Source organism: Podarcis vaucheri, assembly GCF_965113315.1.
Source record: "Podarcis vaucheri genome assembly, chromosome: 6".
Lineage (NCBI taxonomy): Eukaryota > Metazoa > Chordata > Lepidosauria > Squamata > Lacertidae > Podarcis > Podarcis vaucheri.
The window spans coordinates 43570667-43585857 of NC_138764.1; the positions used below are offsets into that span (position 1 = coordinate 43570667).

Genomic DNA, 15191 nt, shown 5'->3' on the forward strand with positions numbered 1-15191 from the left:
GCTTTATATGGAACAGTACTGCAGTTTTTTGTTTAACTGCACCTGCCAAGATTCCTCATCTGCATGAGTTCGGGAACCCTGTCTTCCTTTGCAGCTGGATACTCTCTTTTCTGAACTTCCCTTTCTTTAGGTGTTTCATTTAGTGAACAGATGGAGAGGAAGGATGGCTTGTGAATTATAAGACAGAAGGGGAAAGTGGGAGTTCATAGACTTATTCTTGACTTCAGAGGTTTCCTGTGGAATAAAATGAGTCACTAAATCTCTTCTTTAACTGGGTGGTTCCTGTCTGCTTGCCAGAAACTTGGTCAAGGGTTAATTCAGGGATACTCACTGGGCGCTGTGACAACTTTTGACTGGTGGGGCCACCTCCTTCCTGGCTGAGGGTTGTGTAAAGACCCCTGCTTTGAAAGAATCAGCACCAGGTTCATACAAGTTTTTAAGTCTGACACTGAATCCACAGATCGTTGGCTTCTTCTAAGCTTTTTGCTTTCAGACAGAATCAAGTGGTCTTTAAATGAGTGAGAGCTTTAAGTTTTTACGGTGGTGGTGAAGTGAATAGACACTGAAAGATGGTGTTTAAACGCCGAACACTAAATTGCTTTGTTCTGTTCTTGCAGTCTGAAATACTGGTCTGTAAGAAGGAGGAGTAAGTATTAATAGCATGAACAGTAACATTTTGAAGAGTACACGATCCTATTTTTTGGAGAAAGAATCACTTCTGCTCTGTCAGTCTGTGGTTTCGTCACTTCAGTATTGCCTCAGTGAGTAAGCCTAGAATGACCAAATCATGCTGAGTAATGCAAGACCAGAAATGGAGCGTGTGAATTGCCTTATATGGAAAGGCTTATGCTGCAATCATAAAGCAATGTCATCCAGAGGTTTTGATTTTATTTATTTTTCGTTGGGGCTTGGCTGATAATCTTTCCATAAAGTTTAAACACAGGGGTCATAATCCAGCCAGAGTTAAGCACTTTCAGATCTGCTGAGTTCAACGAAGGTGGCATATACGGAACCTAAAAATATTCAACTCAGGCTAGATCAGGAATCTGGACCAAGGTTCATTCTGAGTGTGCAGAGAGCAGTTCACCTTTGAAAAAACCCAGAGAAGACAGAGATGTTTTTGAACATAGTGCGCTGTTGGAGTTTCCCTGTTTTTGTGAAATCTACCGCACGATTGTTTCTCACAATTATAGAATATTGTTGCTATTCGCATTTTGAGACACCGTTAATCCTCAATGGAAAAGTTAGTGAGGATGCATTGGATAGTGAACGTCACAGCTGCTTTACCTTCCTGTAGCACCATCCTGCTCTCTGAAATAACTATGGCTGGGAAAGAGAACCCAGCACCAAATCTGAACTGGGAGCAGAACCCCATTCTCATGCCTTGTTCCATTGAGCCACTTACAGCAGAGATACTGGATCTCGTTTTTCCATTGTTACCAAGTTATCACTGCAAGTTGGCTTCAAATCAGACCAAAGTGAATTAATGGTAACTAACTGTAGTCTTCTATATTTGTCTTTTGTTAGAACCCAGTTTCTAGTTATTTGATTTTAGAAAAGTTGTATGAGCTAAACGTTTGTAATTGTAGTGAAAAGCAAGGCTGCCCACAAAGCGACACAGGCACAATCTCCTGCATGCTTTGTCATTGTGAGTTAATTGCATTTCACTCAGCAGGTAGCTTGTACATTCATGGTCTAAGAGAGTCAGTAAAATAAGCTAGGTTGACCTTTAATTACCTCATTTGGAGCTTACCTTTTAAATTTTGAAATTTAAACCTACTGTGAGTGTTTTAAACATTTGCACTGTGGCTTTGGGCAAATTTCACATAGTTTGTAAACAAAACCAGAGCAGTATTCTAAAATTAGTGCATATGATTCTTCTTAAGAGAAAAATACACCAAATGCACATCCCTATGTATGTGTCTTGCTGAACACAGTGCAGTTTAGTATGTAATGTTTGTTAGCTGTTCTGACAGGTAAATAAAGAAAAATATGGAATGGAAACTTGAATTCTTCATGTATAGAAAATCTTTCTCTAAAGGTTTCTTAGTTGATAGAGTACAGTCATACCTTGAGTTGAAGGCGCTTTGGATTGAGCGCGTTCAAGTTGCGCTCCGCGGCAACCCGGGGGTAATGGAGCGTGTTACTTCTGGGTTTCGATTGCTCGCGCATGCACAGATGCTCAAAATGACGCCATGCGCGGAAGTGGCAAAACGCGACCCGTGCACGCGCAGACACGCCACCGCATCTTGCGTTCCATTCGGGATGCGAATGGGGCTCCAGAACGGATCCCGTTCGCATCCCGAGGTACCACTGTATGTGAAAAGAAAAAGAAAAAGCTTTAATGTGTGAGTGAGTTTGAAATGTTCTGGAATTGCTTTGAATTTCTGGGAAGAGCAAGTAATTTTGTGGTGTTTTAGTGTTTAGAGTTTCACAATCCAGGCTTCCAGCACTTGTTTTTTTTCTCTTTGATTATTATTTTTAAGAGAAGAAGAGGAGGAACAATTATAATGTGCAATAGTTTATGATGCATATGACTATTCAGCTCTTATGCTATAAAATCATAATATCAGCCTCTAGTTTGTCATTTCCACAAAGCTTGTCTGGTCAGTTTTCCTCCAGTTGGACTGTATACTGAAATTAGCAAAACACTTCCAATGGGCACAGTGAAGTTAACTAATGTTGGGTACAAAAACATACCATTAAACCAGTGCTTTTTTCTGGGGGTACACATACCCCTAAACATTTTGTTAATCTCTGTACTTTTGTCCATCTACTGTATTTATTTTCCCCGATTTGAACTATAACATGATGATTTTCTTGAGCCAAAATGAGAGTACCCCTAAACGTGTTTTTTTAGGGGGGGAGCACTGCGTTAAACTATAATTAAAATATCTGCTACTGGATGTTTAAAATGCACTATTTGGTAGTTATAGCTTTCTGGGCAAGTTGACTGATGAGAATTTATTACTGTATATCATAATTTCAATTGGTGGGTAGGTAGCAGATAGTATGGGTTGTTAGATTGAATTCCTGTTCTTGAGTTCTGACTAATGTAATTACATGGCAATTGGCTCAGAGCCAAATATTTATCTGAAAGTACACTTGCATTTCTTCCTGCTGAATACTGATCTAATTTCCACAGTAATTGAGTCATATCTTTTGCTCTCATGCTTCTTTCCCCTTCCTTTGAAAGGTGAAGTCATATATACTTTGAGTATCTACTCTATAAAATCTCCTAGGAAGTATATAATTTATAAATAGTAGTAGAAGAAGGCTGTAGCTGAAGAGTTGGTTGGATTAATCCTCCACTCGCTCCTTTTGTTTTCTTGGGGTTCATGAGTCATACCTCTTGCAATGGCAATAGAAGCCACAGGTACAGAATTCTGTAATTAGAATATAAACTCTATACCTAGCAACTTGTGCCCTATGGCCCACATAGCCAAGCCTGCTTCCTTCCTTCCTGCCAGTAGGGCTACAGCTAGTCCTTGACTCTTCTCCTGCCCCACCCTTCAGCTCCCATTTCCCACACCATAGAATTATACAGTTGGAAGAGACCCCAAGGATCATCTAATCCAATCCCCTGCAATGCAGGAATACAGTGGTACCTTGGGTTACATAGGCTTCAGGTTACACACTCCACTAACCCAGAAATAGTACCTCGGGTTAAGAACTTTGCTTCAGAATGAGAACAGAAATCATGCTCCGGCGGCGTGGCGGCAGCAGGAGGCCCCATTAGCTAAAGTGGTACCTCAGGTTAAGAACAGTTTCAGGTTAAGGACGGTTAAGTCCAGTCAAAGGCGACTATGGGGTTGTGGTGCTCATCTCGCTTTCAGGCCGAGGGAACTGGCGTTTGTCCGCAGACAGCTTTCTGGGGCATGTGGCCAGCATGACTAAACTGCTTCTGGTGTGACGGAACACCATGACGGAAACCAGAGCGCACCAAAACACTGTTTACCTTCCCCCCACAGCAGTACCTATTTATCTACTTGCACTGGCGTGCTTTTGAACTGCTAAGTTGGCAGGATCTGGGACAGAGTAACAGGAGCTCACCCTGTAATGGGGATTCAAACTGCCGACCTTCTGATCAGCAAGCCCAAGAGGCTCAGTGGTTTAGACCACAGCGCCACCCGTGTCCCCACCCGTGGCCTATATGGGGATTGAACCCATATAACGGAAAATAAAATGGCTTCGGAAACTGAATTGGATCTTCAAAAACTGGCTTGAAAAAATGTTCACAAATAAGTCAGAACTGTTTTGTTTTGTTTAGGTTGTGGACTAGATTGTTGGCAGCTAGTGTTTAAAAATGCTTAGGAGATATATTTTGTAATTGTGATAATCCCGAAAAGTGTTTGTTACAAAAAAACTATAATTAAACTATAATGGAAGTATCTGGCTTTGGATGTTTAAAATGTTTGGTTTGGTGTGCTTTTTAAAATTCTTGCCACATTGACTAGAGTTTAATATTTCGTAAATTGAAGAGGTGTAAAGAGGTAGGGATTTGTATGGGTGTTAGACTATTCTATCTTAAATTGTTTAATATGTACCGTATTTTTCGCTCCTAAAAAGTAAGGGGAAATGTGTGTGTGTCTTATGGAGCGAATGCAGACAGGAAGCTCTGTCAGTGCTCCCTTTAAAGAGCCACACACACACTCCGCACGCTCTTTAAAGGGAGTGCGGCTCTTGGGGGAGCCTTAGCCGCGCACAGCCTCTCCTGGGCAGGGGATGAAGGCTCCCCTTGTGCGGGAGAGGCTACGCGCGGCTAAAGAAGAAGCCAGGACAGAGAGTGGGATCCATAGCCTCACCTCCCAGAAAAGCCCCCAAGAGCCGCGCTCCCTTTAAAGAGTGTGCGGCTCTTGTGGGAGGAAAGCCGGTAGGCTTGCTTTCGCTGAAGCCCGGAGGGCAAGAGGGATCGGTGCGCACTGATCCCGCTTGCGTTCCTGGCTTCAGGGGTAGCCCCGCAAAGCCTCCTGAGTGAAGATGGAGGAGCGCTCCCTCTTAGATCAGGATGCTTTGCGTTCCTTTCTTATTTCTTGTTTTCCTCCCCTAAAAACTAGGTGCGTCCAATTGTCCGGTGCGTCTAATAGAGCAAAAAATACGGTATTTGAAAAGCTAGATACAATACAGTGAAGCAATGCCCTTTTAAGCCTTACTAGCTTTACAGTGCAATCCTATACAGATTCTTATTCATCCTGTTTTAAGTCCAGTGGAACTTGTTCCTACATGAATGTTCTTGGGATTGCACTCTTAAATTTTGTAAAATTCCTTAGAAGCAGGGCATTGGAGACATCTGTCTAATTAAGATTCCAACTAGAGAGTATAGCATGCATTTCAGTTTCTTCCATTGAATTCATTGGAATGTTAAAGTGATGAGCTTGGGATGCATTATGCCCTGTGGTTTTAAGAGTATTGGAGAAGTCGTGAATGGGCACACAGCCAGATTTTCTGCTCTGTGAAAGCAATGTCTCCTTCTAAGTTGTTGTTGTTGTTTTTAATAGTGACAAGTCACTGTCTGGTAATGTTCATCCCCCTGACTCAACTGGCCAGAGAGTAGTATAGTTATACTGACTGTGTTCCTGGTAGAATTATAAACTTACTGGTTCAGGTGCTGCCCTTGGGACAGTGGCAAGAGAACTTTGGCAGTGGGCAGTCGAAATTCTGGTAAGGAGTCTTTTGAAGACTGTCCTGATTACGCACACTGGAGCAGCCGGCATTCAGACTTTTATTTACTTAGTTTCACAACAGGAAATGTGATCTTGTTACAGGGGTTGTTTTTTTGTGTCTGTGAACTGCATGCACTCCTGATTCTGTGGTACTCAAGTGTTTTACATGCATAGCTAGCAGAACCTCTAAAGCGAGTCAGTAAGATTTTAACGTTTTATCCTTTCCACACACAAAAAATGTACATGGTATTATGCATTCTTCAGTGACTAAAGTTTTTGTTTTGGAAAAACAAAACAAAACGGTTGCTCTGAGCAGCCTTATCATCCATATATCTGGAAACGAGCAATTTCTGATTGATTGTCCAAATTCCAGTGGTAAAAGCAGTTCATTAGGTCAAATGGTAGAGCTGCAGTACCTGGCATAATTTGACACCACCCCTTCCTCCACTCCATCACTCATACCACTGCAATAGTATTAGCTCTGTATGGGATCCCAATCAGCTCAGGGTCTCCTCTGCAGAACAGGACTACGCTTTTGCAATAAATGTATTGTATAGCCGTTTTCTATGCCTCCAGTTTTATAGTCAGTTTCAGCGGCAAGACTAACCCTTAGATCCCAAATCTAACAATGATCTCATTGTCCAAATGCTGAGCTTTATGTAGCCAAAATGGCAGCAGCATATATTGGTAGGTTTGAGAGAACTCCATGTTTTGTGGAATTACAAGCAAATACTTTTTTTAAAAAAAATCCCAACCCCCACCCCAAGCCAAAGGAGGAACAGCTTGAAATGGTGAAAGTCTGTTTGGAGAGAGGCAAACTGGGCAGAGAGAAAAAATGGATTGGAATGCTTTGGAAGACCCCCCCCCCACAGAATCTTGGGAAGTGTAGTTTGCTAAGAGTGCTGGGAACCATAGCTATTTGAGAGGTAAACTACAGTTCCCAGGGGAGAGGGGCTTTAAATATCTGGTATGCATACAGTCCTGGTTCCCCGTTTTGAGAGGGGTAGCCATGTTAGGCTGCTCTGGCAAAAAGAATGAATGAGTCTTGTGGCACCATAAAAAAACTACCGGTAATCATAGAAAGCAAACAAAATAAATGTGATAGGCTTTATGGTGCCACAAGGCTTTTTGTTCTAGTTCCCCACATTTTTTATGAAATGAGTTTTTATCAGAAGACCTTTAACCTAACATGCCTATCCTTTGCTGTTCAGGATTATGGAGGCAGCCAGTGACTCAGTCGGAGCTGAAACTTCGGGTGTGGCGAGCTGCCATCACAACTTGCGGCATTGGTCTGGCATGCAAGCTACGCAAAAGCTATTGCACTGCACAGTTAGTGACCCTCGTGTATGTCACCATTAAGGCTGGGGTGTTTGCTTGCAGTAGTGAGTGCTCTTCTCTGGCTTTCTAAAGTGAACCAAGTTCATCAGATGAGATTTCCTAACAAAAACAAAAAACAAATTGAAAGTGGCCCTCCCTTCCCTTATAAATAACAGCATGTCCTATGCTGCATTCCCTCTCACCTCCAACCCACAGAGAGATTACTTTGCTAGGAAGGGGTAGGAACTGAATTTGCTGCCAGGAAGCTTGGACGATGACACATTTGTGCAGTCTGGCACAAGCCGTTGCTGAGATCTGATACTCTAATAGCCACCTACATTGCAGCTGATCCCGTTAATACATGTTCTTACTGCAGGACTTTGGATTACAGTCCTCCCTCCCTTCTGGACACTATTTCTCATGGATTATACTGGCTGTGTACTTGTGTACATGTTTTGTTATGGAGCCCCTGCTCTTTTTCTATAGGTGTCATATGCACAGAATTGGCATGTGTTCACAAGAAAAACTAGCTGTGCCAGTGTAGGTGGCTTTTAGAGTGCCAGTGTCTCATAATGATCAAAAGGGGTAAATGCATCTCATAAGTAATGAAACAACAACTAAAAACAAGCAAGACAGAAAAAGGGGCTGGGTGATAGTAAAGGTAATGGGACCCTTGACCGTTAGGTCTAGTCACGGACCACTCTGGGGTTGTAGCACTTATCTCACTTTATTGGCCGAGGGAGCTGGCGTACAGCTTCCGGGTCATGTAGCCAGTATAACTAAGCCACTTCTGGCGAACCAGAGCAGCACATGGAAATGCTGTTTTCCTTCCTGCTGGAGCGGTACCTATTTATCTACTTGCACTTTGGCTTGCTTTTGAACTGCTAGGTTGGCAGGAGCAGGGACCGAGCAACGGGAGCTCACCCCATCACTGGGATTCGAACTGCCGACCTTCCTATCGGCAAGCCCTAGGCTCTGTGGTTTAACCCACAGCGCCACCCGTTTACTGCCTAATTAAAAGTCAACATGGTTTTTAGAGGGCCAAAACCTTATTGCTGGATTAGCTGATCTTCTGCCGCTTAGACAAAACTTCAGTTTGTTAGCCCACATCCAATCCATTACTAATCTTGGATGCCCATTAAGAATCTCCCCCTTGACTGAGTTGGACATCTCAATAAGGCTATGGCTTTTGAAGACAGCTCTGTAATTCAGTAGGTTTACAACATACAAAGTGTTAGTATTACCGGGGGGGGGGGGAGCTGTAACAGAATGCACTATTGGGAATATAATGATGAAAAAATATTTTCAAAGCCTTGAGTGATTTACACCTTACTGTAAACTGCAAAAGGGTGAAAGTACCAGCCTGAGCTCAGACTGATAATGTCTTTGTGCTGCAGTTTGGTTTTAGGAGTTGGGATTTTTTGTCTTTGCCAGTCAGAGCCAGACTTGGTATTGTTATTGTTTTTCTGTGTTTTTTCTGTTTGCTTACACAAGATGCAAGAATCTTGTTTATTACTTCATAGAGTTTGGCTGTAACAGAGCATCTACGCACGTAACTATCAGTAAACATTTTAGTATTTGTCACCATTTCAGATATAACCTTGAAATCTGTTCAGGAATTGCATTTTAGCCACTCATATGCCATTGCAGAGGCTGTCATGTGCTACTGTGGTCAGGCTTTGGCTAAACACGATGATCAAAGTCTTGACGATTCATTGGAAGGCAGCCAGTCATAGGATTGTTAAAACCCTGTGACTCAGTTGCTGCTTTGAACTCTTGTTCTCGGCTATGCAGTCAAGTCCAAAAGTGAGGAACAATACTGTTTGGATTGGCTAAAGAAAAGGGATTTGATTTTTTTTTAAAAAAAAACACCATAGTATCTTTCTTCTGCTTTTGAATCACTTATATTCTCACATCACTGCAGATTTCCAACACAGAGACACCTTCTGTAGATGTATTTAGAGCTTAGAATTTAGAAGAAATTACATGGTATTTTGAAAAACGCCTTTGAAATATTTGAGTTCTGAAAAGGTCCTTTGCAGCATGGGACCAGAGAATAACCTAGGGATAGTAATTAGTGGTGGAACCGCCAGGTGATGTTGGAAATACAACTCCCATGACCATGGGCCACCCTGTCTGGGGTTGACAAAAGTTAAAGAGTCCAACATCTAGAGGGCCACACAGCTTCCCCATCCCTGGAATAAACACTGATGAGCATTACTTTGAATCAGTTTTAGCACCGTCATTTTCTGAAGGAAGACAGATTTAAATGGGGGGGAAGTGGGTCTATTAGAACTTGAATATTGAAAAGATAAGTAGAAACAAAGTTGTGCATTTGAGCAAATGATTAAGATAATAAAGTGCTGTAAGCGTTCACCCCAAACCTTAAAAAGGAAAGGAAGTAATATTTCTGCTTTGGATTGTGAAGGGGAGGAAAAGGTGAGGAATTCAGTGTACAGTGGTACCTCAGGTTAAGAACTTAATTTGTTCTGGAGGTCCATTCTTAACCTGAAACTGTTCTTAACCTGAGGCACCACTTTAGCTAATGGGACCTCCCACTGCCACCGCGCTGCCAGCGCACAATTTCTGTTCTCATCCTGAAGTAAAGTTCTTAACCTGAGGTACTACTTCCAGGTTAGCGGATTCTGTAAGCTGAAGCATCTGTAACCTGAAGCGTCTGTAACCCAAGGTACCACTGTGTATAGAAATGTATCTGGGACTTTAATGCTACCATTTGTTTGGAGAGGAAGTAGAGATGCAGGAACTCACTCCACATAGCACATCCCCTGCTCCCTGATGGGAGGTGGGGGGGGAGTGCTGGACTACGATTTTGGAGACCTGGGTTCAGATCCCCACTCAGCCTTAACGCTCACTGGGTGACCTTGGGCCAGTCACAGTCTCTCAGCTTAACCCACCTCCCAGGGTTGTTGTGACAGAGAAACTGGAGAAGGGGAGAAGTGTGTATACCACTTTGAGCTCCTTGGAGAAAAGATAGGATATAAAGTCATACCTTGGAAGTTGAATGGAATCCGTTCCAAAAGTCCGTTCGACTTCCAAAACCGAAGTGTAGCTTCCAACTGGCTGCAGGAAGCTCCTGCAGCCAATCGGAAGCCGCAGAAGCCATGCTGGACGTTTAGCTTCCCAAAATCGTTTGAAAACCGGAACATTCACTTCTGGTTTTCGATCATTCAGGAGCCAAAACGTACGAGTTCCAAGGCATTCAGCAACCAAGGTATGACTGTAAACTATTTTTTTAAAGATGAAATTGTTCTATTCCTCTTAACTGATACTGGCACAAGCAGATGTGGGCAGATGAAATCATGGGGATCCCAACCCTAATTTCACAGGGGAGCAACTGAAGAATAAAACGCTTTGTACATTCATGTTGTAGAACTATTGCTATTGATGATAATGATGACATATTGTCCCTTCTTATTTTTTAAGGTAGTGGAACAAGTAGATCTTAAACAGAAGTCAAATTCCCTTGGTAGTTTCCCTCTGTAACACATTTGAAAATGAAAATGTCTGTGGTTATGAACTGCAATAGCTGTTAAACTGAAAATTTATGTCTATAAACCCAACATTCCCAATAGTTTTTGCTGCTTTATTACTGTACTGTGAAATCATTTTTTCTTTCCAGCTTAGTAGCAACCACAGATCAAAGACCATTTGAACAGATGGATTTTCTGAACAACCATCACCAGTATTAATCAGAAACCATTGTTGATGTGTAGAAAAATAACCAGTTGGCTTTTCTTTACAGTGCTTGAAAGAGCTCAGTGAAAATGTCTAGCAAAACATCCGGCACAACAAACAACATAGCTCAGGCCAGAAGAACTGTTCAGCAGTTGAGAATAGAAGCTTCTATAGAAAGAATAAAGGTAAGAAGAACTTATTAGTATTAGTTTATTTAAATCTGCCTTATAAAGCAAAAAATCCTTTCCCCCGCTTTTCCAGAGCACATTATTATTATTATTATTATTATTATTATTATTATTATTATTATTATTATTATAATCTGGGGAACCGGGTTCGCGTCTCCGCTCCTCCACATGCAGCTGCTGGGTGACCTTGGGCCAGTCACACTTCTCTGAAGTCTCTCAGCCCCACTCACCTCACAGAGTGTTTGTTGTGGGGGAGGAAGAGAAAGGAGATTGTTAGCCGCTTTGAGACTCCTTCGGGTAGCGATAAAGCGGGATATCAAATCCAAACTCCTCCTCCTCCTCTTATTATTATCATCATCATCATCATCATCATCAATAATTGAATTTATATACTGCCCTATACCCGGGGGTCTCAGGGCGGTTCACAGAATAAAATCAAGATATAAAACCACAAAAACCTAATAAAAACCAAAACAACAACCCCATAGCCCCCCACCCACCCACCCACAAAAAACACATTTCTAAAAGGGTGTTGGATGTCAATAAGATCAACCAAAGGCCAAGTTAAAAAGGAACGTTTTTGCCTGGCCCCTAAAGGTGTATAATAAAGGTGCTAGGTGGGGGAGAGCATTCCACAGACAGGGAGCCACTGCAGAGAAGGCCCATTCTCGTGTTGCCACCCTCTGGACCTCTCGAGGAGGAGGCACACCAAAGAGGGCCTCAGAAGGTGATCTCAGGGTCCAGGTAGGTTCATATGGAAAGAGGCGATCCTTGAGGTATTGCAGTCCTGAGCCGTTTAAGGCTTTACAAATCAAAACCAGCACTTTGAAGTGGGTCCGGAAACTTAATTAGTAGCCAGTGCAGTCGGACCAGGATCATCGCATCACCATCTACTGTTAAGAACACGTTCCTCTAGTCTAGGCAGTCCCAGAGAGAAGTGATATCTTTCTCTTCATATATATTGGGATTGTGTTCACATATGTACAGTATGTGTGCCATCAGTGTGAATTTAGTGGAGAATTGTACTTAAAAAAGAATGCCACTGTGTGAAAATTGATGTACATACTGAGAAGAAATGTACACCAATTAAGAACACGAGGAAGAGATTTTGTTTATTGCCCAGTCAGTGCACATAATTTCCAGCAATACAGTGGGGAATATACAAAACATCTGACCATCGATTTATTCTTTCACATATTTTTTTATTTGCTGGTTTCTGCTGCTTTTAATTATTTTACAAAGGCATGCAGTATTATTCTAAATCCATGTAAGGCTCAATCAACATGAACTTTTTTCTGCCTCGGGAATTTTTTTCCACACAAAACGTAAAAATATCACTTCGAAATCTCGTAAGATTTTGCTTGTTGGCTGTTGTTGGCAACCTGCTCCATATTTACTGTGCCCCTTCTCACACATTCCTCAGGTGTCGAAGGCATCGGCAGATCTAATGTGCTACTGTGAGGAGCATGCCAGGAAGGATCCTTTACTAATGGGAATACCTGCTTCGGAAAACCCCTTCAAGGATAAAAAGACCTGCACTATCCTATAGGCTAAGCAGCAAAATGCCTTCAAGACCCTCCCCTGCAACCGAGCAGATCCTTAGAGAAGTAACCTGAAGGTTACCTGGTATCAACCGCATAAAACAGCAACTCATTTACATTTTGTGTTAAAATGAACTTTTAAGTTTTCTAAAAAGGTCTCTTTTCTTTATCGCATTCTAAATGGGGATGCAAGGTTTATAAAGTTACTTCTTGTCAATGGAATGGTTCTAAGAGCATAGTTGGGAATTGGATTATGTTGGCTTTGGGGGTTATAAAGAGAGGGTTGGGTTGGGTTGGGTTTTACTTAAAAGTGCAATGAGTGTTCACAATTCCAGGTGTGAGGTTGAACAATCAAGACCAAAGTTGCCTGAGCTTCATTTTCTGACTAGTGAGGCAGACCAGCGTAGAGTCCTAATCAAGCTTACTTTTAACATTTTGATTTTATACCAGCGTATAGCCTTGTATATGTAATTGGTGTCTGTATCTACGGTCCGTGCGTATGTTTGTTTAGATATATACACGCATTACCAAGTGCATTCTTTAAGTACGACCTTCAAAGTTTATTGCTCCATTTATCAATAACTCCTGCAGTTCATGCCTTTTATCATCAAGTATGTCTTAAGCTTTTTCACAATGTCTTAAGGACTTGTAGACTTGTACTTAGTATAAATTCTTGTTCTCAAAATGATTTTGAAAGGTGACATTTATAGCCTTTGGTTCTTCTGCCTTCTCGCATTTCCTCTGAAATTTAGACTGTCACACATGGATTCTGAAAATGGAGTCTAGATAAGTTTCTCCTTTTTCGTTGTGCTTTAAGGGGGAATCTGCTGCCTAACTTTCCTACGCACTTCCCTGTTGTGTTAATTTTTCAGTAAGCATCCAGGCTATTTTCTCTCTCTCATTGCTAAATTCACGTCTATCAAATGCCAAATAATATCTACAGAGGAGTGGGAGACTCTGGGTGCAATCCGTGGTGCTATTCCTTCTGCACAAGGCCTATGGAAAACACTGGTGGTTGTGCTGAGGAAATGCTTGAAAGGTTGCAGCAATGCACAGTACTAAATCTCTGATGAATGTAAATGGTATTAAAATGTTTGTGTAGCCTTCGTGTGTTGATGGAATACTGAGTGGAATGAATCAATATCAACTTCTAAACGCAGGTATGTATCAGTATTCTGTGCGCTGCCAGTCCTTTCATGTTTTTAACTTTGTGGTCTGCCATAGCTGTATATTTGCAGAATGTGTTAAACATTTGGGGTTCAGGATTGTTCCATGTGCAAGGAGACTTGAGATGCATGGCTAGATACAACCTTAGCAGTTCTCAAGTAGCACAGAAAGCAAAGCCACTCAACATTGTTTTTACAGCAAGGCCCAAAGGTTTCCATCTTTAGCCAAACTAAAGAAAAACCTCCCTAGTTGCAAAGAACTAGAATTCTCACTTTAAACTAACAGGAGTAATAGCTGGTTCGCTGGACCCCAAAAGACCTGACTTCACTGTGACTGGATCCTGAGAAGCTGGCTGCAGAGCCAGTAAAGCAAGGTGCCTATTCCACTCCATAATGCTCTGCAATATATTAACTTGAAATTGCAGGAGCAAGGTCTTGCAGATTTCTGTCTAAAGGCAGATTTGGCCTTTCTTTCTTTTAGTACTGCTCTATAAACTTTCACACTGATTTTGCTTGCCATATACTTCAGTCTGCCCTCTCAAAAGGAAGGTATGTTTGTTGATAATATTAATTAATCTGACTGCAAATAATCTGTATTTGTGCTACCCATTGCAGCCATTTCACTTGCTACCCGAAACGTAGTTAATGGCTTCTTCATCAAGAACCAGGATAACAGGTCCTACGAAACAAATACTCCCGGTTACACATTTTGAAATAGCGGCATTCCTTTCTCTGATGGTTTATTTCAAAATATGGTTTATTTCAAAATATAGGGCAGCTTTTGATTTGTGAGATACCCAGATCTGTCTTTCTAAAGGCTGATTCACACATCCATATTATTACATGGGCAGTCTCATTTCACATTGTTTGCATTGAATCAGTCATGCCAGTACAAGCATGGGTCTGGGTCATGACTTTACTACATACGAAGATCTTTAAAAAGTGTGTCAAATGAGGATGCGGTGTCTTGCCATCTTAATACCCATTCATAGAACTAGTTCACCACCTACAAATCAGTGGGGGAAGCCATAAGTTGTGGTCTTTACCAATTTTTAAAACATACTGATTTGTATGGCTGTGCTGAGACGTGACAGGCACAGAAGCTGTGTCTCCACTACCATGTAATGTGAGTATTGTGTCTGTCTGGCATTTATTCCAAGTAAGCCTCTAGCAGCAACTCCATGTCTATTCAGACATACCGTATTTTTCACTCTATAGGACGCACTGGACCATAGGACGCACTGGACCATAGGAGGGGGAGAACGGGGGGAAAAAATTCTCCCCTTCTCTGCTCAGTGCCCCTTCAGCGAAGCAGTAGGAGAAACGGAGCCCCGTTCCCAGAGAGGGAAAACTGTGCAGCACCTCTCCAGCGAAGTGAAGCCTGGAGAGCAAGAGGGATCGGTGTGCACCGACCCCTCACGCTCTCCAGGCTTCAGGCGGCTATCCGCAAGCCTTCGGAGCGCAGCGGGAACTCCTGCTGCGCTCCGAAGGCTTGTGGATAGCCGCCTGAAGCCCCCGGAGCACATCCTTTGAAGCCTCCACAGAGCAGCAGGGTGAAGGCACCCCACCGCCCTGCGGAGGCTTTGCGAAGCTAAGCCCAAGCTAGAACAGCGCTGCGCA

General features: G+C 42.3%; 1 protein-coding gene across 3 annotated transcripts in view; it reads left to right on the forward strand.

The window, feature by feature from the left end:
- Positions 1-14734, forward strand: part of GNG12 (G protein subunit gamma 12) — a 38169-nt gene extending 23435 nt beyond the window's left edge. For 2 of the 3 annotated variants that reach the window (XM_082227321.1, XM_082227320.1), the window contains 2 exons: positions 10744-10861; positions 12288-14734. In XM_082227321.1, the coding sequence (XP_082083447.1) occupies positions 10766-10861; positions 12288-12413 (222 nt within the window). In that variant the 5' untranslated portion in view covers positions 10744-10765 and the 3' untranslated portion in view covers positions 12414-14734. The remainder of the gene's footprint in view (positions 1-10743; positions 10862-12287) is intronic. The other variant, XR_014220893.1, reaches the window with a different exon arrangement.
- Positions 14735-15191: the final 457 nt, after the last annotated feature.